Below are 25,453 nucleotides of genomic sequence, written 5' to 3' on the forward strand. Positions count from 1 at the left end.
TTTTAAATGTGACTACTTAGAACATAAACAAGGACATGTATATACTTTAATACTTATCAGCAATTTACTGTAAAAGCAGTAAGGTGGCTGATAAACTGCCAATTATCCTTCTCCCATGTGCTACATATTTGTTGGAGATCTTAACAACAGTGCTGGAGAAAGGACGTCAAATGATGCTTAGAAATGTGATACACATTTTCATTTCACACTCCATCAGTTTTTACAACTAGAGCTCCATTAAATGTATGAGAATACTTGGCTAACAGCCATATCTACTGAGCTGTAAAATAAGAATCAGATCTCTTTTTAAAAGAGTTTCTTTTTTTTTACATGACTAAATCAGATGTTGACCTTTTTCCAAAATATATTGTAAATATATTCTGTACCTCTACCCATCAATTAATTTTGAATCTCTGAGTAGTGTTTAGACCTGTTTTAACAGATATGTAATCAATACATAATTTTTTTTAGAACAGCTTTGTAAAAAAAATTAAACTAATTCCTCAATCCATTAAACTGAAATATATTGAATTATATAATTACTGGTGTTTAATATTTTCAATTCTAGTATGTTCTTTACCCATCTTGCATCTAGAAACAAGAAACAAATGTATTATTGCCTTTATAGTCAGCAAAGTAAAGCTACGATCATCAGCAAAAATATATTTTGAATTCAGATTTCAATCTGTCAGAAAAGATTAAAGCTTCATGCATATATAAATGGGAACCATAAAATGATAACAGATACATAGCATGGAATCATTTTGCTTGAACAGCTGTGGATTTGCCAGTGTAGTAAAGCAGAAAATGTCTTTTACTCACCTCTGTTAAACCAGAAATTTCTCCTTTTGCTAACGGTCTGCTGACGGATGCAGTATGAACTCTGGCATCTGATACTGGCTGCCCCTTCATAAAATGTTTCCCAGCTTCATAAATATTCACTTCTACCATCTTACCCATTAACAGAGGATCCTTTGGTACAAGAACCTTTCAAATAAAATAAAGACATAGTTACTAAATACTGCAAGGAACATTAGAGTCTCTAGTATCCATTCAGAAAACAGATTTTTGATAAACATCAGAGAAAATCCTAAAACTTAAACATTTTAGTCACCAGTGTACACTACAGCCCTGGCACACTTGACCAGTAAGATCTCCAGCCTGCATTCTACAAGAGCTTTGCAGTGTTAGCTCAGCTCTTTTCAACTCCAACTGATTCCTAAAGTCATGCTTTTTGATTGGTGAGAAAGTTGGGCCTGAACTGCAGCTTTTGAATCCAGACCCAAACAGTTCCCAAGGACATTTGTACTACACAATTCTAACAGACTGCTGCAAAGCTTCCCATTTTCATCTCTGTCCCATGACACTTTAAAAAAAATAATTCTGAGTCTGTAAAGGCTTCAGGACAGAAAGTATACCCTTTTCTCTTTGCACAAGCCTTTATTTTGATTGTGCAGATCCTTTGCAGCTGAGATGCATGATTGACAATGAATGCCTGTAAAAATAGATGACTGCTTCTTGGGTCAGCAACTAATGCCACTCTTTCCTGAATTCACACAACCATGATATCAGACTGTCCCACTTCACATAAAAGCACTAAACAGATGTTCCTAGGTCATGCATTTAAAAAAAGAAAGAGACCAAAACATTTTTTGGAATGGAAGAATAAATGGACTTTAAATGGCTCCAAAATAGGTAAGCAGTTGAAAAAGAAAGGCAGAATAATTTCTTGATGAAATTACATTTTTTACACTGTTTACAATGAAAAATTGAATCATGGGGACTTATTAAATAACATTTACTTGAAGCTTATCCACACACAGAATCCTAGAGTGGATCAGGTTGGAAGGGACCTCAGAGGAGTTATCTGATCCAATCTCCATGTTCAAGCAGGGTTATTGTAGAGCACATGGCACAGGACTGCACCCAGGCAGTTCTGGAATTTCTCCAGTGAGGGAGACTCCACACCCTCTCTGGGCAATCTGTCCCAGTGCATGGTGACCCACACAGTAAAGAAGCTCTTCCTCCTGTGCAGCCCCACATTTCTCTTCACAGAGAAAAGCAAGGCACAATTCTTCCCAAGAATATTTCTGGGTTTCACATTCTCTGAACATCAGAGAAAGAAAACACAATTCTGATCTTATTTGCTGTGCCTCTGTTTGTGCTAAAGTAGAATGCAATACGGAGACTGTTTATCCAAAGTGATGGTGTTTTGTTTCCTTGGCCTATCAGGGCCAAGAGTGTGTGTGTGTCGGGACTGTCAGCTGACAGTCAGGAGAATTCTGTGCAGTTGTGTGCAGAGTTGAGTGCTTGGCAGATACAGTTTAGATGTAATGTAATATAGTATAGTATTAGTATAATAAAATAATTAATCAGCCTTCTGATAAGATGGAGTCAATGCATCATCATTCTCTCTCCCCTCGTTGGGGTTGCCTGCAAATTCAATACTCATGTTCAGGGGGAATTTCCCGAGCATCAGTTCCATTGCCTCTTGTCCTACCACTGGCACCACTGAGGAATAGCCTGGAAACACCCTCTGACACCCTCCCTTCAGATGCTTAGGGACATTCAGGAGATCCCCTCTCCTTGAGGCTGAACAGGCCCAGCTTCCTCAGCCTTTCCTCATGAGAGAGGTGCTTCAGTCCCCTGATCATCTTTGCTGTCCTCCACTGGAGCCATTCCAGCAGCCCCGTGTCTCTCTTGTACTGAAGAGCCCAGAACTGGACCCAGCACTCCAGGTGTGGCCCTACCAGGGCTAAGGAGAGCTTTTCAAAGGAAAAGACCTTATCTTTTTGTCTTGATACTTTGATGCTGAAATGGAAATGCCTTAAAATGGCTAAATTTTTAGGACTACATGTGCAGAGGATTTTCAGAGAAAAAAAATCTGTGCCACCTACATTTGGAGACCATTTTTTTGCCAAACACTGCCTCTCCATTTTCACCTGTCACTACTGTTGATTGTTTCACTTGGAGGAAATCACCACCAGTGGTTGCCCTTCTTCCCTGAGGCTCAAAGTGTTCATGACTGTAAGCACTTCAAGATCATAGGATCTTGCTGAGCTTCCTAGGCATCTTCCAAGAAAGGTAGAAATCTTTGCCTTTCAGAGACAGGCAAGCTGAGACTCAGCAAACACAAAGTCAGGATCGCAATGCTCAGAGAGTGTTACAATGTGACTGGATCACAGTTCTTCCCAAGTAACTCATCTTGGGCAAATTTAAATCAAAGGGAAACTAGGTAGCTGAGTATATACTGGGCTCATGCCCTCTGTAAATCTTCCATCTCCTCATGAATAAGGAACTAAATATAAACCAAACTTCAGAAAAAGAAACAGGTTAAGTGAAAAAAACTGGGAGATAGCGTAAACAACCAAGCATCCAGGCTTGGCACACACTCAGATATTTTTTGAAGTATTTGTTAAGACAAAACCCTCGATGGTATTTCTAAGAAACTCAGTTAAGCCAGCAGAAACTCACCTTGGCTATGGATCTGGCAAAGCACGCTTTGGTCACTTTAGACTATTCTGTTCAATGTAAACTGTATCATCTAAGCCTTCACAAATGTCAGCTGCAGCTCCACCACTAAGTCTGTCTGTGCAGCTGTATTGATGTGGGTTTAATAGCAAATTCTTTTTAGTACAGATGAGCTCAGTGAAGAAAGAATACATTTGATAACTATTTGAGTTAACAGAACACTACACCAAGATTCTGAGCTTCAGCTTAAATAATATATAATACGATATTTAGACTTTAGACTGGTTTTCAATTTGCTGCTATTAATCTTAGTTACTAGCATGGATTCTTGTGCTTACCTGGGTGAGCAGTAAGATACCATCCTTATGAAACATACCACACATAACATTTTAGGGAAAGGAACTGCATTTCGTTAATGAAAAGCATTTCTTCTCTAATAGAATTTAAAATGAGTCCCTACGTGACTATTTGTATTTTGTGAATTCTTTACCAGTCCCAATCATGAGCTGCATTAGGTGCTGTACAAACACAACACAAAAAATCAACACTTTGTTTCCTGTATGTATTGCTTTTAATTTAGTTAATTAAGCTTCCATAAAACAACATTGAACAAAAAAGTCCCAAGAAATCTCTTTTTAATCTCCATGTTACTCAACTCTAACTGATAAGCTACAAAATCAAGGAGCATCAATAAATAAGACTTAGACAGAAATTGGATATGCAATAAAAAAAAAAGAAAGTGAGGAAAAAATAATTAGCAACCCATATATCTAACAGAAACAGAGAGTTCAAGAATAGCCATGTTACTTACTACTAAGGAAAAACAAATAAATAAATTCTGTAACATAACCCAAAACCAGAAAAAAGTACAGCCATCACCTATATTCTCCCCAGGTTCAGAGAAAAAAAACAACTAATGGTAGCAAAAGTAAATTGTAGACAGCTTAGTCCAAGAAAATGGAGATTAAAATGATGATGATTCAGGAAAGCCAATTTTATTGGTCTTAAGCAAGTCATTGGCTTTTGAGCAAAAATAGCAACTTCGGAAAATTGATATGTGTGTTCCCTTCCCAGCTCAAAGATAACGTTTTTGTGTGGCAAGAATTTATATACATGAAGTACACAGAAGGAAATGACAAAAACTAGAAGGAAGGCATGCCATTTAGGGGGACCCACAGAAGCCTGAGAAGTGAACTCAAAAAGCAAAATGAGGTTGAACAAGTCCAAGTGCAAGGTGCTGCAGCCAGGCTGGGGCAATCCTAGACATAAGTACAGACTTATGGGAAAAGAACTCATGGAGAGTGGGAACTTTCCTGCTGGGAAGGACTTGGGGGTGCTGGCAGATGAGAGGCTGGACATGAGCCAGAAATGTGCACTTGCAGACCAGAAAGCCAATTGTATCCTGTGCTGCATCCAAAGAGGGGTGGCCAGTAGGGCCCCATCCAGCCCACACCATTGTATGATGCTATGAAACACAATATATTATGTTGAAGTGTTTATCTAAAAAAGTTTCTGACTCTTCTATTGTTAGGAATTTTTTTTTTTCAAATTGCATTGCCTGAAACACTTTTCAGAAAGATGCATGCAAACTGTCATGACTCAACTATTCACAAATCAGTGCTTTGGGGACACTGAAATTAAAATTACTGCAATAATTAACAGCTTCTTAAATCATGCTGTACACTCAAACATCCACTGTATATTTCTTAACATAATTTCAGGTAAATTATATTTAAAACACAATAATAAAACAAAATATCTCATAGAAAAGTCTTGATGGTCACATGTTTCCTGGAAAATGCTTCTTATTTCTTTATTAGATGTTTTTTATCCTGACACACTGTGTTGCTGAGATTATCAGAAAGCAAAGATAAAAGAAAAATATGTTATTTGGTTTATTTAACTGTACCTGCTCATAGAAAGGATTGTGAGCAACGTAGTATTTGGAGTCAAAGGATTCTTCTGTTACGAGAACTCTTTGCCTCTCACCAACCTGGAAAATAGAAGATGAGAGATGTCTCAGAAAGCAAAACCAATGAATTATACTGAGAACTTCAGCTACAAACAAATGCCCTTAGCAGAAATAATCAAATTCTCTGAGGAACCTCTGTATCAGCAAGAAAGTGGAGTGGAGAAAACACTACTTACAAGAGTCTAAAACTGACAGGGTTAAAAGAATGGAGGGATAGAACTGAGGGGCTGTAATGAAAAAAATGAGGGGCCAACAGGAAAATCCAGTTCAGAAATATACACTGGTTTTTATTTATTAATGTGATAGCAAATAAAAATGTAAGATGTGAAGTCCATTACCTTTTCATCCACCTAATGAAAAAAATCTGCAATCAATCACCAAAAGGGTGTCTTTTCTTTAAAAGTCACACTTGTAATTTACAATTCTGGGGCATCTCCTTATTCCCTCTTGGTGAGCTCATTTCACTGTACTCATGAGATCACACCGATTTCCATGGCAGTGGAGCCAACACTGCATATTACAAAGACTCAAGAAGAAGAGTTTATAACAACTCACACACCCAACATACTAAAGGCAAAATAAACACTGGTCTGGAGAGAAAAGTATTTCAATTATACTTCTCAACTTCCAAATACACTTACACTGTTCAAGGGAAGCAGCAATTTTAAAATTAAATTGAAGACTCAAAGACAAATTAGTTGCATTTAAGGACCAAACAGATATGGAACAAAATCTGACTTTCCCAAAGTTCAAAATGTCCCTCTGGTCCTGTCCATTACTGAGTCTATGATGAAGTGTATAGCCTAATTTCTGCAAACCTGGAAGGACATTTAGCTCACATTTTTAGTCTGAGCCCATCTCTACTTTTTCCATCTAAATGTGCTCTAGATTATTTCCAAACTATTTAACAAATGCATTTTGCAAATTTCAACTGTCTAGCAAGTTAAATTTACCCACTGCTTTTATTACTATTCTGAGACTCAAGAAGGTTTCACATTTTACTCCCCAGTTTTAATATCCATGAGCAAAGTCACATTCCCCTCCCCTCTCCCTGAAAGATTCCCACCACATCCCAGTGGCAGCTGTTACACACAAGTTTTAAGATCTCCATCATAAGTTCCATGTGAACTCTGCAAGATTCAGAGAGGATAATAATGCTTTGATTCTTTAAGGTACAAGCAGTAAAAGATAAGATTAGGATTTTCTCTTACAGTTAATTGTAGAAAACAGAACTTTAAGAAATAGGAGCAGCAATGTCACATCTGCATTACAGTATATACGTGTACACACATATGTATACACACGAGATATGTATATAATTCTCCACTTGCTGAAAAGAAAGATTTCACAGAATAACTCTTGCCTTCCCTTCCTTGTGCATTTATCTGGAACATTTCCAAAGTAAACCCTGGAAAGCAAAGGAAACAGCAAGCACCCAGCTCATTTCCCCAAAGGCAGATGGACTTTACTCCCCAGAGCCACAAGTTGTGGGGTACACAGCAGAAGGGGACAAATCCCTTAAATCCAAACCCAGCGACAGACCTCTAATAGTAGAAAGTATGTATATTTTTGCATACTTTTAAGAGGTGTTTAAGACTTGTTTATAACACATTTAGAATTTCCATTCTCTGGGAAGTCTGAAACTACAAATAACAACTGATATAACATACTCAAATTTTAGTAAAAATCCAGTGTAACCACTGGTGGTGAATTTTATTATTGTTTTCAAGAAAGCAGTCATTTAACTTAAATCCCCAGAGGAGTTTTGCAAAATATGTCAATAAGGCACTTGAGATAACTACTCCAGTAATAAGATTACAGAAAACATTTCCCCTAAACTAAGAAGTTTTGTTACTTCCATAATATTTGAGACCACAGCTTTTAAAAATCACAGCTCAACATCTGCTGTAGCACTGAAGTGCTCAAGTCTCACATGTCCTGCAATATTATGAAAAAGAGGAGGACAGAATGTTAGATAAGCAACATTCACCCTTGGGCAAACATGCTACCACTGAAAAGCACGAAGGCCAATCACCAAGTCATGTCCTCACATCCTGTTTATTATTTACTGACACCAAAACTTAGCAAAACTGGCTCAGAGAAATATTGGGTCTGTAACTCATTTCTCACTTGTCTTGTGGTTCCCTGGCTCTCTCTGGTCACAACAGTCTGCCTTCATTGTGGCTATGAACCCTGCCTGTGAGGCAGACTAGGCTACATGTGTTATCTTCATACTCTGAGATGACAGAATGGTAAGCATATTATGCAGAAAAAAAATTTAAAAAATCAGAGAGAAGAAGAAAAGAACACCTGTGTTAGATCATTTGATATAAGCTGTGGTTTCTTCAGAGAGATGTTGCCAGTTTTTCTCAGCTTTGCTTCCAGGAGCCAAAAGAGGTCAGGTCTCCATGTCTCAGAGACCAGAGGGAGAGATTCTGGGCTCAGAATTTCTTGGGAATGGGAAGAAATCAGGGAGGATTTCTGATCCTAAATTCATCATATAGGATCAGAACGGTGGCATTTAAATTGAAGACCAGAAGCTCAGAGGAGCAAAACAGCCTATACCAATTTACAGTACATGCATACAGACAGACAGACACACAGAAAACTAGCATGGTACACTGTAAGGAATGAAAAGTAAACCCAGTAATTGTCCACTTGCTGAAGTTATGGATCTGTAGCCTTGGCCAAGGCTGAGCTCCAAGAGAGATCCAATACTGAGCTATTTGCAGACTCCTTTGCCATAACAACAGAGGAGGAAAATTCCATTTAATGAGTTAGGCCATTGCGTATTCATGATCTACAAGAGTAATTGGCTACATGCATTTGTAAGACAGAAAATTACTATCTATCCTGCATCCAAGTATAATTAAGAAGAAATGTAAGTACGCAAAACGCAGCTTTGGTATTGAAATTTGTTCAAAAAGTGGAATATGTCATCATTTCTGCAATTATTCCCCTGGGATCTCTAAGTGCCTAAGTTTCACCTCTCACAGAATTTAAATATGCAGAAACCAGACATGATATCTAATAACAGTCATAATTATAATAACTTTGATGATTTTTTTTTCAGGCATGTAGCAGCAGAAGTAGTTCAGTATCTTATTTTTATTCCTATTCTTTCATCTGCTTCCATAGGTACACATGAGTTCCAGCTCTCAGGGAACTACAATTCTGCCAAAGCATCTGGAACTGAGGCAACTCAGCCCTGGCATCTCAATTTGGAAAGGTTTCCTACAGAAGCATTATTTTTTACTTTATGGCTGACATTATGAAAATATTTATGAATGACAGCAAAAGAAACCCTTGTCCAGCAATCTCCCCCATGCCAAATTGGACTGGTCACATAATTTCCTCAAGGGCAATTTGCTTTCACCAAAAACCATGCAACAATTGCTGCTGGTCTGATCACTTCCTGCACTGCAACAGTTACCAGGAAGTTTGTAAATCTCAGAGTTAATAATCAAATCATTTAGGAACTTTTATTTCATTTTCATTTATCCTACAGGAAATTCTGACATGATAATTCTTTAACTCAGTTTTTCCTTCACCGGAAACCATGAAAAGCAGGTTTTCCAGCTGGCTGATTTTATAGAATGAATGGACAGCAAGAAATGTCCAAAATCCTTCTTGGCTGCAGTCAAATTAAGTTTCTCTTTTAAACCAAAACTGACTGAATCACATAAAACACAAGACCGATTTTTAAACTCTGCAACAGTCTGGGTGCCAAGGACTGTCCCTTTTTACACGCTTTGATAGAATATTGCTACGTAACGTCAGCAGTGGTGCCTGCTGTGATCACAATCAGGTATTTTTTTTTTTTTCCCATCAATGAAGACTATGACTGCACAGTTTGGATTTGTTACTTACTACAGCCAGAGCATGTGGAACATGATATTTTTCAATGTTTCCTTATTGTTCTTTTACCTGTATTTTATCAGCTTTGTTTTTTAAGAGCCGCTGATTGGCTAAAAATATATAAATTAATAACCACTGTACTACTATAATTCTCCCATAGAAGCACACTGCCCATGCAGCAACTCCACTGATTTAGAGACAGTGGCCAAACCCTTCCTCAGACTAAGTTCAATTCATAGTAACATTGGTAAGCATGTCTCCATTTCTCTTGAAGGAGGCTGCCTTGGATTCTGACCAAAATCATCATGGAACATAATCAGTATAAGGCTTGGAAGCCACATAAAAATCTGCTTTCCTGTATTTGTTATTTAAATATGTCACAAAGCAAGCAATAAAAAATACACACCATCACAATTTATGTGTGTGCATATCCTAGCAGATTATTTTGATGTATAGAATATTTCTAGTAAACATATTTGACCTTTATTTAGTATAACAAATTTTAGGCAAAAGCAATGTAGATAGTTTCTTCTACATCAGTTTCGGTTTAGTTCTCTCCTGATTTTTCAGTTGCGGTCTAATTATTTTGAATAAATTTTAGTAATTATGCAGACTATGTATTCTTCACTATATAGCAGAAATGAACTGCTGCACCTATTTTTTTAAAAATCATGTTAATCTGTCTGTAAATAGAAGCCAAATTTGTTGAAAATTATAATCAAGCATTCTCTAGGTCTTCTGTTTACATACTGTATGGCTGATAAAGAAGTCAGTGTGCCACTACCTCCCAGTAAAAGCAACAAAGTTTGTAGAAACTTATGACATGGTCCTGTTTTGATGATATCAAAACACATCTGTTTTCAAAATCTCTTCTGTACTGCTTTGTTCTGCTATGCGGCACTGCTCCTCAAAAATTTAGAATGTATACATCTTTCCCCTTCTGAACATAATATTGGAGACAAAGCATGGACTTGTCTCAGAGCTTTTAGACAAAGTTGTTTAGGATTTAAATGTGGATATTGGAAAGCAGTAACATGAAAATAGTTCAGCTCCTGAGCATGACAATTTTTATGCTGGGATAAATATACTTTTCTAGCACACAGCACAGACAGCTGCCACTTCACTAAGGCTCATGTTACAACGGCTGTCCAATTCCAGATGGGTACATGCCTCCTTTTTATGATGTTATGTTCAGTGCATAACCCTGCACAGAACTACAGCAACAGAGTGACATAAATATTTAGAGTTCCATATCTTTTGCATCATACAAAAATCAGTCAGATTAATCTTTACAGCATATGTCTGGCTCATGTCTTACCTGGGGACAGAAACATAGAACCTGAGCACTTCAGTGCTGCAGAGTAAGCAGCTGAATACACGGATTTCATGTATCCCTACCTCTTCCTCCCAAACCTAGACAATGCTGTCTCAGTCCTACAATGCCTCTAATCTGCAACAAAAGCAAAATTCTCTGTGTTTTTCCTGTATTTATATTGCTCAGGTTTTTTTCAGCTTTGGAAACAGCACTGGGTGCTTGTTTTCATATACAGGAAAGTATTCAGCTCTTAACTAATGAACTCTGGAAACCCAAGTGAAAAGCAGAGAATGCTCAGCAAGGTGTCTCGTTTCACCGTCAACCAATACAGCTGACTTTGTTAAATCATCATTATTGAACTGCCCTTCTTTAAACAAAACTGCAGAATTTATTTTTTTAAAGATTGCATAAAAAGTATAATTTATGAAATAATATCTAGGAAAATGGCTTTTTAAAATTTTGTTTTAGGCACACTTCTTCCGCCACACGGTTCTTTCCACAGCATCATTCAAAATTCAGAATGGACACAGGCAACAGATGCCCACAGAAAAAACTCTTTCAACCATTTTCCAGGCTGGCTTGAGGCAGTGCAAGCTGGAAGGAAGGATTAAGTATAAATTAAAAGACAGCCAGCTCTAATAGTACACAATCAGCATAACAAAAAAGTGCTTTAGACCTTCGGCAGCAGGCACTGCAGCTCATTAACAGCAAGTGAACACCTTCTCTTTGGTCCCCTTATGAATTTGTTGGCATAGTTATGGGGGAGGGAAAAGGTGGGGAGAGAAGGAGGTGAGAGATAGAAGTAGACTGCTTCTGCTTTCTTGGCCCACTGCTCACGCTTCAGGGTAAATAGATCCTTTCTATTACTGCGCACCTGCATCTGACTGCTTCATTTTGATTTGGTCTCCTGCTGGGAAAATGTAGCTTCTCCCAGCACATACAAACCCTGCCATGCAGCTTAGATGAAAATTATAGTCAGAGATGTGAGCGGTGACCTAAAAATGACAACTGGTCCTCAAAATATCTGATTCCTTTTAAATTCTGTAAGCTTGCATTTTGCTTGTCTCTCCTTTTCATTGCCTCGAAAAGAGGTAATAGAAGTAGAATGTTGACAACTCTGTCATATTACATTTCCAAATTTCATTGTCTGTGTACAATATTACAAAAGGAAAATAAGTTTTCTGAAATGGGAGATACATATTGCCCCTGAAAGCAGTCTCTCTCAATGGATCTTTCTGTTATAACCTCAGCTTCAGCAGAAAAAGGATGAGGTGTCAGAAACGGGCTTTTTTCGGGCTTTCCTCGTTGCTAAGACACTGTTTTGTTGAGTTCTCTGAAACACTGTTTCCACACGTTCAAAATCCAATTCTGACTGTTACACAGAGGAGTGACCACAGAGCTGGGGAAGTTGCTACAGCAATATAAAATCATGCAAAACTGGTATTTGAGACTATCAGGTAGCATTAGCACTTAAACTGCCGTAATGTAATACTGGCAAAAGCCTCTTCCTCCTTCTCTTTTTCAAATGATCTAAGAAACCTGATAAAACTGTTGCAAATATCTACAGAAAAATTCTAAATAAAATATCATCTCAAAATAGGAACGACAAACATCTAAGAAGGTAAAACATGTTTAAGGTCTTCCTTACATACCCCTAACATTTCACAAATAAAACAAAAAATCTAGACAAGGAGTCTACCCTTAAGAAAACTTGACATTAAAAATAAAAGTATGGGAAAGCACTGTCAATGCTGATTTTATAGAATAGAAGATGGCCTTTAGGAGAATCTTTTCATTTTCAACTTCCAGCCAATTTGGCAATCAGATGGATTATAGTGGCATGAGTAAACAAATATATGGGTTCTTTAAATTTTATTGTGCTTTTTTTCTAATAACAAGCTAAGCCTGTAGTGAAACAAGGCAACCAAGCTTAAAAGAATGATGGTCTTTGTTAGGAAAGGCCATCCTTATGCTTCTTCTGTGAAATTATTTAGAATTATTTAGATTGGGTGTTTTTGCTGGAAGCAGTTCCTTAAGACATACTGTGCATTTCCAAGTGATTTAAGCACAATATGAAGTGGTAGTTGCTAAGGCAACAATGTGCAATTCCTGTTTCGGTGATCTCTCTTAACAGCTGCATAAGCCCAGGCAACTATCAGTCATATGAGAATTTATAAATCAGCTCGGTAAATACCCTATCAAATAACTTCTCCAGGAACTGCTTTAGGAACTCACAATACCAAACTGTTTACTCAGACCAAAGTCTTGTCTACACTACTATTACAGCGGCCTGTGTGGGTCGCTGCTGGTGAGAGAGAGACGGTGAATCTTGTATCTTGATCAGAAGGCTGAATTTATTAATATATGATATAATACATTATAATTATACTAAAAAGAATATAGAGAGAGGTTTGCAGAGCTGCTAGCTAAGCTAAGAATAGATAGAAAAGAACCCACAACAAAGTTGTGTCCAGGGACTCAGTCCCCTGGCTTGCACTGATGATTGGCCCTTAATTATAAACATAGAAAATGAGCCAATCAAGGTGAATCCTATTGCATTCCACAGCAGCTGATAATAATTGTTTACCTTCTCTTCGGGGGCCTCTGGCTCCCGAAGACACAGAAATATGAAAGAAAAGGATTTCTGTGGAGAAATGTCTGCGACACACTACGGAAACAGAAGTGCTCAGCAGTGGCTCTGTCAGGAGGGTGCTGATGCAGGGCTGTGTTCAGCACCAGCAGCTGTGGAAGAGAATTGCCAGGAATAATAAGGAATAATAATTGCCAGGAATAATAAAAGGCCCCAATGTAAGCTCCACTTCAGTAAATCGCAGGCCGAACCACAGGTCGCTTCCTCACAGACAAAACAAAGAAGGCAAAATTTAGGAACAGATGAAAATACTGGATTTGAGAACACAGATGACAAAGTGAACACAGCACTGATACAAATCAACACTCAGTTTTGTCTCCCCTGACATGATGCTGGGATCCCTCCAGTAAGATTGGGTGCTCCTAGAATTCATCTGATATTTTTTAGTCAAATACACTAAAAGTGCAGTCTGATATTTTTTAATCAAATACACCAAAAAAGATTGCAAAAAAAAGGTCTGACTTCTCTCCAAAACATTACTACAATTTTTCTGCTCATCCTACAACTGAGGCCAATGTTCTCTGTTCATCTCATCTGAGAAGAAAGGGAGAGCAGATGGGATGAAATAGAAAAAAAAAAAGGTTCAAAATGACCCTGTTTGCAAAGCCAAATCCAACTCTCCCCCAAAATCTATGAAAACCTCTCTTAATACATTTAACAGCACACAAAATACATAAAGTACCATTGTGAGTTAATTAACTTAGAATACAAAATGGTGGTGCTAGCTGAGAGTTAAAAAAGGGCATAAATATGTATCAGCCTTCTTTTCAAAAGAATATAAAAACTCCTCCTGCCTACACGAATCACAGGCTTCTAAAAAAAGCATCTGAACATCATCAGAACCTGCTAATGTTAATGAGGATAGGATAATGATATTATTTTCTTTTGTTTTGAAGGTAGACACTATATGATCAAAAATTACACACTTCAGGGGGTTTCTTCAGTCTAAGGCAAGGTAAGACCCTAGAACTGCTGACACTTCTAGCGGCATAATGCTGAATGACAAATAACATCAAGGGCTCACAGAGGGACCAAAGTGAATGAGTCATTAAATAATGATAAATGTAGTGTGACTTTACATTGTTTAGAATTTAATAGCAACTACTCTCAAACTAGATGGAATGCATTTTACTATTTTTAAACTGTATGCCAATTATTTGCATCTAAAAAAGGTAAGCAAAAGAAACAACTCTTCATTAGCATACTAGAATGATAATTCTGACCAATTCTTAATTATCCATTCAAGGAAATGAAAATAAATCAGTTCAAGAAAATTTTAAGATAAATCACTTCTGTTCTAAAACAAAAAGAGAGAAATTACTACTATGGACTAAATATCTTTCTAATGTTTTCTCCATAACTTACTCAGTTCTCAAGGCTAAGCATAAAGTTAGCACAGAACCTCATCTGGGTGCTGTTGCGTACACTCATTACCTTTTGCGTTATACCAGAACAAATATTTTCGATTAAAGGCTTGACTCCTGAGTAAATTCTCTTAAACATCTACTCCACTGTGCGCCATCTTCTCTTTAAAAAAGCCCTTACATAGCTCAGACAGTAAGAAGTACTTAAAAATTGGAAAACACTACAAGTTTCTACTTCAAATTAAGCAGCAACACCCTTTGCCGTATTTGGATTTTAATACATCAGAAAGAGGAACCAGCTGTACAATTTAATAGCAAGAAAAATCAATTATTGCCATAGGTCAACAAGAAACACACTAGAATTTCTAAACCCAGCTGTTATGATCACATTATAAACTTTTAAAATAAAAAACATCACAGCTGATGTTAAATATTTTGTCTGTAGCTCTGTGCACATCACATCACTAATCAGAATATTGTGCTCTCACCTAGCAGGTTTCCAATTCCACACCAAGTGTACTGGCTATTTCATCAATTAAGCCAACAGAATGGTGGTTTGGACATACACATTAAACAATACAATACCTAGACAGGCCTGAAACTTCTTTTATATATATATATATATATATATATATATATATATAAAGTCTTTGCTAACAGGAGAGAACTAGGAAAAAGAATGATCAGCAATTGTGTGACACATCTTCACATCTTTTTAACCCTCTGTGTGGGTATGACAAGATGGGTGGTTTAAATATACATGAAAATGGGGATTCAGAGGGAGATTTACACATTGTTCAGCAGTCTTGAAAACTCAGGGAAGGAGTGGCCCTGCCTATCTTTAGGATTTTTGCAGACCATCCAAAAAGGAGGTTGACAGCTGTGAAACAGGGCCTGAAGAATAGAGGATCTTCTTATGCCTCTGTAAAAAAAGCCTGCAAATACAAATAGAAATGTGCCATGAAAATATAACAATTCTCCAAGGAAAAAAAAATATTTTGAATTTCTATTTATGCTCCTTCCCTTTTGTAAGTAATCTCCCATTAATCAGAGTCAAAACGCAGCAGAAAATCAGAGGCACAGGAAACAAATCACCATTCATTCAAAGAAATGTATTAATGAATGTGACACACTAGGCAAAAATCACTGTTGTATTCCCACAATTACTGTAAATGCTATAGTCTAATGTTCTGAAAGCCTAACTTATGAGGGTATCAAAATTATGCAGAAATACTTGTAAGAAAAGTTCACACGGTTGTTTTTGCTGTTACCTTTGCTCAACCTTGGATCACATCAGAAGGACAGTAGCATGCAGCATTTTATTGTCCTGTCCTGCCCTTGTTCTTCTTCTGTGTTTCCACCTTTCAGAGTATTATTTTACCCATGCTTGACTGGAATGAAAAAACTAAGTAAGACTAAACAATGTTACCACTCCTCAGAAGAAGTGCAGACTAAGAACTCAAGAGCAGCAAGATTTCTCCTGGCTTCTTCCCTCCTGCCTATATCTTACTGATTTGCCTAACACATAGTTTTATTAGGCTTTTCTACCATGTCTGGCCTAAAACAATTGTCCTTTTTATTTTCCCTGAAATTTGTTCTGCTCCTGAAGGGGCTCTATGAACTTGTCTCATGCATGCAAGAAGAAATGCAAACCATTGTTTCCATTTCCTCCATGTCCAGATGCTCCAAACATGGAGAAAGAAAACAGACACCCCCATGAAAAAAATGAAGCTTACTGTTTTCCACTTTTAAGATCTACTCCCCTTTCACCTCTTACACCTCTCCCTCTACTGTACACTAGTAAAGGCAACAAAACCATAAGCTGTCAGATTCCAAAGGCAAAAGGCTAGTAATTAAAGGCTTGAAATTGCCTTTTAAACAACTGAGATGGGGCACAAAATGAGCCAGGCCTAGATCTTTTTAGTCCCTCTTACACTTTAACAGCCAGCTACTGAATTGTCCAAAATGACTTCTGTATCAGAATCAGCCTTGTATCATCTGTATCTTACTTCTATGTGAGAAGCAGCAAGAAGAGTACAAGCTACTTTCCATCAGGTGATCACATAAAAAAGGTATTTAAGACAAAAGAAAAGAATGATATTTACATTTTACACTGTTTCATGAAATTATGAAGACAAAGTTGCCTGGCAACTGTAGCTGGGTTTCGCAATTACACTGGTGAAGAGGTCTGTGCTGATGGAAGTCTCATATTGCACAATCAAAAAGATATTATCAAGAGTGCCAGCATGGTGTCTGGAGTATTATTATAGCACACTATAATAAGAAAGAAATGAGAATGAAGCTAGCTGTCCAAAAATAAAAAGGCTCCTAGTTAAAAAAAAAATTAAAACCAGCATTGTTCCTTTCTCCTAAGAATATTGGTAAAAATGGCAGCACAATTCATCACACTAAAAAATGACATAACTTCACATAAACTGATCACTTTGATCAGTTCTAGCTACCATAACATCTTTTGCCAGTATCTCCTGCATCCAAGTGACTCTCCACACATTTGCACTTTCATCCTACTATTTCTCCTAGCTAATATGTCAAAGACTATACAAACACCTCAGGGTCACACAGGTTTCTCAAGCTCTAGAATCTTGACAGGGATTCCAGTACAGATGGGGATTAGTGAATGAAAACTGGTGGAAACTGCTGGAAAATGGTGGCAACAGAACTCAGAGGCATTGCACTGGTTTTGCAGAATGAAAGGGCAATTTTTGTCCAAAGAGAAACTCCACTCAACCTTCAAATCTACATTTTAACTGAGAGTATCAGCAGCTTCATTATTAACATGATGTTGAGCATGCCCTTATATTACTTTTTAATTTTTAATATCATAAATTAAAACAACTTACAGATATGTCAGCCAAAAACCACTGCCATTTTACATAGTGGATTTTGCTATTCCATCATGTTTGGAAGCCAGTAGAGAGAATAGAGCCTTTGCTATATTTTTTAAGGAATACTGTTAAACTCTGAAGAATGCTTTTGATAAAGGAAATATTTGCCCTTTCATATGTTCTGTATAATCAAGGATAGAATTTCTTCAGGTAGTATGAGATAACTGGTCACATTTGTATTTGAAGAACTCTGAAAACACCTCTTTCAACTTCTGTCATAAAAATTCTGACCATGTAATAAATTTGCCAAACGTTTTTCCAAATAAATGTCTTTAAGCTGCAATGCAGTGAGATAAGCCAGAGTGTGTGCCACAAGTGACCTGATGGTCCTTCTAAAGGCAAAAAAAGGAGGCTCATAAAACCAGAATTCATTCTAGGTTTGTCCCAGGTAATTTCCTTTTATGAAGGCCAGATGGCAAGGCAGGAAATAGGAAGGCTCATGACTGCTAGCACCCAGCAATCCTCACACAACAGAAGCCTGATGCTGGTGAAGCCCAGCATTTATGAATGACATTAACAAATGGGATTGACTAAAAGAAAACAAGGACTTCATACAGAGGCAAGCAAGATGAGGGGTCTTGGTAAGTCAGGCAATAATTTTTCTCTCATATAAAGAGTCCATTGCTAAGAAAGGGCCTAACTCACAGGTTTACCTTTATTGGTTATAATTGCACACAGCTGATATTCCCTCTGCTCCAGGGTTCAAGAAGAGGTAATGCCTCACTTTCTAGGAAATTATTCATGACCCAGCTTCAGTGAAGAAGAGGTTAGCCTCTCAGAGAGGTTGAGATGAGTTATATGATCCAAACTCAAGAGAGCATGAAATAAATGCAGAACCTGGGAGAGAGGATATGCCATTCCATTTACACAAAGAGAAAAGAGATTGAATGAGGAAAGAAGTTGGCAACAGAAAATCTGTTTATGAAGGAAGCAGATCAAGTAGAACAGAGTATCTGGAAGGGCTCTTTGCAAAACACAGATCAAATAGCATTATCTGCTCATACTTCAGGCTTCGCATGCATCAAGTATAAATTATTGCATGGAAGAGAACATGCTTTCAGAATCTGTTTATTGAAGAGAGTCAGGCAAAGAGTTTGCTGCACAGCTCTCAGAAAGAATCAGCTTTAGGCCTTGTCACATCAATGATTTATAGGGTGACACTAGGGAAATCAATTAAGCTCTCTACGCGCCCCAGTTTTCCCATCTGTAAAATAGGGGCAAGCTGTTATTCAAGGAGAGTGCTTTTCCATTTTACAGCCTTCCTTATTGTGTTAGGGTATTTGTTATTTTGTTAATTTTTATGTATTGGTCTAATGTGGATGTGTTTTTATTCTAGCATTAGAGTATACCTGTTCTTGCTTCATTGTAACTGTTTTGGATTTATATAAATTCATCCTATAATTTTAGCAACAAGATCAAAAATATGCCATACAATGTGAAGGGAACACCTACTTTTCTTAGAACACACATCCTTCAGGAAACTATTAAAGAAATCTCATGGTAGGCATGAATGGAAAATCCAAAGATAAGGAAGTGGGGCAAATGTGGGAAACTTCTATTTATTTTCACTTTAAATTGTTTAACAGTTCTGCAGCATTTCAGCACTTTAACATTTAGTAATTCTTTGAAAAAAACTGCATAGAAAAAATAATTGACAAAATACAGTCTAATCTTCAGGCATCTTGAAAAAAAAATTACATGGTTGTCCTTGGGCTTTTTGTTTCATACATTTTCTTTGTTTGTTCTCTGGTATGCACAGAGTAAGAAATTCACCATTCAGAAGGAAAATCTAAATAAATACCTTGCTGAGGTTTTAGATTGGAAAAGGAAACTCAGTCCAGGGCATTGGTAGTCTTTCTATTCCTACAGATAGATTTAAAATTCACCAGTCACAGTTGCCTTCATTTTTATACTATTCCACATTGCTTAAAAATGGGCTGAAGAATAGAAAAAAAAAGCAAAGTAGTTCAGAAGCCCAGAGATCTAAATATTTATGAATAACTGTCAGGAGGGCTTATATCTATACAATGCTTTTGCCTCAACTAGGAAATTTACCCTTTTGCCAGTCGAGGTAATAATACATTCAACTTATTAAGTGGCAAGAAAACAACTAAGAAAATGTTTTAAAATATAGTTTCTGTTTCAGTATGAAATGCTGCAGTCTCCTCTTAGGAGGAGGGAGGCCAGTGCAAATGTGATTGGCAGATACAGTAACAAGGATTTTTTTCTGTCCCTGCCACCTGAGCCCTCTGTTACACCGTGACTTGCATGAAGGATAAGCATATAACTGTGAGGCCATCAAAATCTGACTCCAGCCCTGCCATGGTTTTGAAATTCTCCAGCAGACAGCAAAATTTCAACAACCAGGTTCTTCAATTATAGGAGGACTGGGAGATTAATTTAATGTGTTTAGATATTTGTCTTGCCATTGCAAATATAATCTTCTTACTGAAGACACACCAGCTGCCTTGGGCATTAGAAAGAGAATTATTATTCTGCTATGCACGGAATGGTGTACAGGACATTGGCTGAAAATAAAGAGAAATGATGGTAAAGCAAACACCAGTTTGTGGTTACATTGAATCCTCGGCAAATGGCAAATGACTCTGAACTGGCAAATCCTTTTATCATTGCAGTTTTTACAGTAATCTCAAATCTCTCCTTTATCTGCTTGTTTTTTGGCTTGTTTAACACAGAGACTGATGATCAGTGAAGCAAAAGATTTGGTTTAAAGGTGTCAGCTAATATCTACCACAGAGCTGCCATTACTCTTCAAACTGGCTTTACAGATAAGAGCTGGCTGCTCACTGGGTGGCCACAACAATATTTTTCGAGAAAATATCTTGAGGTGTTCATATTGGCAACTGGGTTACAATATACCATGCATGTGTCCAGAAATGTTATCTGAAGTCACTGAGAGGTTAACAGTAAGTATGTATGCTTTGTATACAAGATACTATTCCAGGAGAACGCTGTGGTTGGGTGGTCTGATTTAAGCAAATCAAGTTGAGTCATATCATGGAGCTGTCTATTTTTATTGTTTTGTTTTGTCCTTAACAGATAACCCTTTTATTTTTGTTGAATACAAGGTACTTTCTGTTTTTAATCCCATAGCATTATATTTTTAAAGAAAACACGTCTCTGATCTTTGTAAACTTCCATTTAGTTGATTTAGTCCCCATTTTTCCTCAGGTCGGTCTTTACACAAACTGCACTTGGACAAAGCACTCTCAATGCTGCCGCAGCACATTAGGACAGTGCAATTTTATATCCAAAAGCAACAGTGTAAATTACAGACAAACAAAGCCAGTCTAGAGTGCAATCTGGAGACCTGAAGTATGTAGCTGGCAGGGTGACACTACTTGGCCTTGAACAGCTCCTCATTACAAGGGACAGTGATTTGCATTTCTGATTGCTCCAGCTGAACATTCACAGGCTGGAAGTCACCATTCTCACATGAAATTCTGAAAATACTCTATCATATGTCTGTTACTGAAATACCAAACCACATAGTAAAACTGATTTTACATTAGCCACTTAGGTTTGAATAACATTTTTGTTGTTTAGGTTAAGATATCTCAAATAACAACAGTCAATGTTTTCACAAAACCAGTCTGAATCAAGATCAAAGCAGCACCTACTTGTTTCCACTGCACTTCTGGTCTGAAACTGATTTCTATTTCTTGTGCATTTGCTTGAGTCAGTTAAAAATAAATGATCAGTTTAAACAAACAATTGAAAAAGAAAAACAAATAGAGAGGTGAACTCTATTTAGAATTTCAATGTATTCCAAAGAGAATTTCAGTGAATGCACAGCAAAACCCCATAATTTAAATAAATGTTAATTTTATAACAGACTGATGCAGCCCTTCTGAGAATTATTTTCTTTAAAGACCATAATTGTTGTAAAGACATATGGCACACAAGGGAAAATGGATAGTGAGGACAAAATTCTCCCTAGGAAATACTAAAATTAGAGTAGGAAGACTGTTGTGTCTATCAATACTTTGCATTGCATACACCTAATATTTAGATTATGTAAAAAATACTCATCAGTTTAATCAAAAGGAATCTATTTAAAAACAGAAGGACCTTGGATACAATTATTTAATTTTTTTAATAATGTAGGGATTCCTCAGTACCAGTGCAGCAGAGCTGCACATAAGCCCTACATATGGATGCAATGCAATAAATCAGACACAAAAAGTAACTCTTGAAAGTAGACAGGCTGCTTCTTTACAAAATGTAATGCCACATTCCCTGCTTTCCTAGAATTCCACTGACAACTTTAAGCTTTTAGAGTAATGGGTTTCACTCTGTGAACACATGCCACAGAAGGCTGAGGGAGGCACTTCATAGAGTTCACTATATAGGCTGCAAACCTAAACATTTGGTTGCATCATATAAAGGAAGCACATGCACAGCATATCCATCTGACATTTTCACACTTATTTTAGAAAATCTCTTCAACTTCCTCATGATTTCAGTCTACATTTAGTTCATTACTAAGTCCTGCAATTGCAGAACTAAAATTAATCAAAATCCCATTTACTTTCTGAAGAGCACTCAAAAGTCTATGATTTTAAATTAATTTATGCAAAGAGAAAAGCTCTTGTCTTTGTAAGTATAATTCTAAGCCATATAAATCGAAAGTAAAGCTTTAAACCCGTAATGACCCCTTTTCCATCCAGTCTTAAATGGAGTAATTAAGCAATAACTTCCATTCCATCTAAGTACATGCAACAGTGATGGGTGTCTGCTTGCTGACTAAAGCCTGAAGCATTTAATTGACCTGTGGGAGCTGATTATTGCAAGTACAGTCATATGGCATAGAAGCTATCTGCTTTTTGCTAGAAGAAATCTTTCAAAGTAATTAATAATTTTGGTAATTTAAAAAGATTATGCATAACTATTCACTCTGAAGAGACTTAAGCTGTAGTCAGCAAGCCTGCCACAGATTTTTAAAGATAATAATATCTGTAGGTGTACTCATTTGGGTTGTAAATTTGACTCTTCAGAGTAATAGAAGAAAAATGAGTCATTGGCCAAGGACTTCAGAACTCAGGAATTATCTCTGGATTTGCCTGGAGAGACTGACAATAAGGAATCCCTCACTGACTTCGCCTCAATCTGATGTTTGCTATTATATCCTTGTAGCAGTGCTTAGAAAAGTCCTAGTTAAATGAAATTCATACAATTGAAAACAGAATACATGCTGTTTCAGATACCCTTCACAGCTGCACACAAGAACAGGCCAGTATCAGAAGAGGCAGTCTTCCTGAAGCAAGTATTCCAAAGTCACGTGACCACTGAGCCTGCAGAGAAAGTACAATCTCCACAGATAATGCAACATAAATGCACTTTCCTTGGCCAACCTGCACTGCACACTCAAAGAGGATATTAACTGCTGGGGGGAAAAAATTGAAAAATCTCTTCTACTAGAAAGTGACAGTGTGAGACAAGAAGGAATTGAGAAGACATTTGTTTGCAAGTTCTCCTCTGTCTAAATAATAGCAAAATAAATTCACTGGAAGGATTTGTCCATTGCTTGCTGTTAATAAATATTACCTCTGGAGTACTGGGATCAAAAAACAGATGAATATTTTCTTAGCATCTCAATGCCCAGGTGATTTCTTTAATGCCTCCTCAGCTAGACTTTTTAAAACTAAGACAAATTACCAAGTGTAAATATGCAGTCACAATCATGGAGTGCTTAGCTGAAAAAGACCCAAAGGTCATTGAAAATCCAGTTCAGCAGTCCTCAAGGGATTGTCTATCCCTTGGTGGACCTTCAGATGGGTGTGGATCATAGTAAGCAGCTACTTAAGAGATAACACTGACCACCCAGACCTGGTGGAATTCAGGCTATCAGAACTCATGCCTTACAAAAATGACCATGCACAATTTTAAAAAGAAAGCTTAACAGGCAATTGGGTTTTTTTGATTAAAGACTGGGATGTGGGAAGGAGGGGTATGATGGATTTATTTGCTGTTGTTTTGCTGTTTGCTTTTTTAAAAAATCTGTCAAAATTTAGGGGACAAGAGAAGAGTCATAAGTACAATAAATACTCCTTGGTGATGCACTTTATACAGTATAGCATAAATTACCATTGAGTAAGATTTTGCGTCTATGTATATTTGGGACAAAAATATTATCACATCCTGGTAATGAAAAGGGAATTGTTTCTAAGAGACAAACTGCACTATCTCAATTTGTTGGAAGCATCAGATGGAAAACTTCAGCTATCAGTTACACATCCATCTTTATTTAATATATTCATACGCGATCTGGAAAAGAGAGTAAGTAATACAGACTTGAAATCCATAGAGGAGATTAAAATGGAGAGGATATGGGAACACTGGTAAGAGAAAACAAATTGAACTATGTATAGAAAAACAAGATTCTCATTCTGAAAATGTCAACTGATCTATTTGGAAATACATAATTTGAAACACAGATGCTCTCTGGGAAACTTGGAAAGCAACAATGCTGAAAAAGATTGTTGGGAGGACAGAACACTGGACATGAATTTGTAAAATGAAACAGTAATGGAAAATAACACAGACCTATATTATATTACAATAAATAGACATAGTATTTATATCATGAGTGTGGCACTAAGCCATTGAGCTTGAGCATTCCTTCAGGGCCTTGGAAATAAAGAGTTTATTTTTTACTCTGAAAACTGTAAGTACTATGTCACTCCCCTTCCTTTGTTTTTGAATGTTTTACTAAATTAAACCTACACTAAACTAGAAATCCCTGCAATTTTCTAAGGCTGGTTTTGCCAATCTTGAAGAGAGCAAAATGCACAGACAAATGGTCAATCAGATGTGAGCAATGTTCTGCTTTGTGGTCACTGGACCTGAGCTAACTTCCCTTCCAGAAGTTGAGTTAGAGAAAGATTTGGGAATTCTGAGCAAAAAAATTCACATTGGAAATCTGGAGCTGGCAAGTAAAGAGGTGAGATGACAAGGCTGACAAAGACAAGGAGAAAAGAGTAACAAGAAGTACTGAGGCAGTGCAGCACCTCTGGAAGATATAGTCAGGTAAAACCACTTGACAAGGAACCTCAGTGAATGGGTCAGTTAAAACCACAACAATCAAAATATTAGGAAAAAAGTCCTGTGCCACATGAACCTTTATTATTCATCACATAAATAGAATTATTTTCAATATGTAGCTTTTCTTAGCCTTGTTTAGTTTGAATATGAATGACATTTTAAAAATGTAAATATTTCTCAGCATGCATTTGAAATTTTTCTTAAAATTTCTACTTTGGTTATCCTTTGAAGTATGTTCCTGCTGCAACATGCATTGCCTTTGAATGTCAGGCAGCATCAATGCCCTTCAGAAAGAATACAGAGTTTTACCTTGAAATTGGATTGTCATATTTTAAAGGAAAATATTTTTATTTTCTCTCCTCCGTCCCATCAAGTTCAGATGTTGCTCAGCAGCTGAAGCCTGTCTACCATTATTTTCATGTGTATTAGTAGTTTGCTTGGCTTGTTTTCTTTTCTTTTTTTTTTAATCAAAGTAACTTTTTCACAATTAAGGAATCCTAGATGCAATTGTTTCATCCCCATTTCAGTTTGTGTAATAGTGGAGTGAATTTTGCAGTTTGTTATCTAATCTCTGTAGCACCACTTAAGCACAAGTGATCAGGTAAAGGCCTCAGAATTCTGTCTGTAAGAAAACTGGACAAGACTGTTTTACCTAGCACTAGTTTTTATCTCCTTGACTGCAGGAGTTTATTATAAAAAGAATCAAATAAACTGAGTACATTTCTCAGAAATCCACTTAGGTGAGAAATGGATGCTTAATCCCAACACATTTTGACCTCCCTTGATCAAGTTCACAATTTATGTGGAGTAGGAACTGTCAAAACCACCCCCACACTAATTATATAAAAATAA

General features: G+C 37.0%; 1 protein-coding gene across 1 annotated transcript in view; it reads right to left on the reverse strand.

The window, feature by feature from the left end:
• Positions 1-25,453, reverse strand: part of CDKAL1 (CDK5 regulatory subunit associated protein 1 like 1) — a 382,964-nt gene that overhangs the window by 25,461 nt on the left and 332,050 nt on the right. The window contains exons 14-15 of the mRNA XM_059475653.1: positions 5,381-5,464; positions 823-987 (exon numbers count right to left, since the gene is read on the reverse strand). Of these exons, the coding sequence (XP_059331636.1) occupies positions 823-987; positions 5,381-5,464 (249 nt within the window). The remainder of the gene's footprint in view (positions 1-822; positions 988-5,380; positions 5,465-25,453) is intronic.

The sequence above is a fragment of the Ammospiza nelsoni genome, chromosome 1 (genome assembly GCF_027579445.1).
Source record: "Ammospiza nelsoni isolate bAmmNel1 chromosome 1, bAmmNel1.pri, whole genome shotgun sequence".
Lineage (NCBI taxonomy): Eukaryota > Metazoa > Chordata > Aves > Passeriformes > Passerellidae > Ammospiza > Ammospiza nelsoni.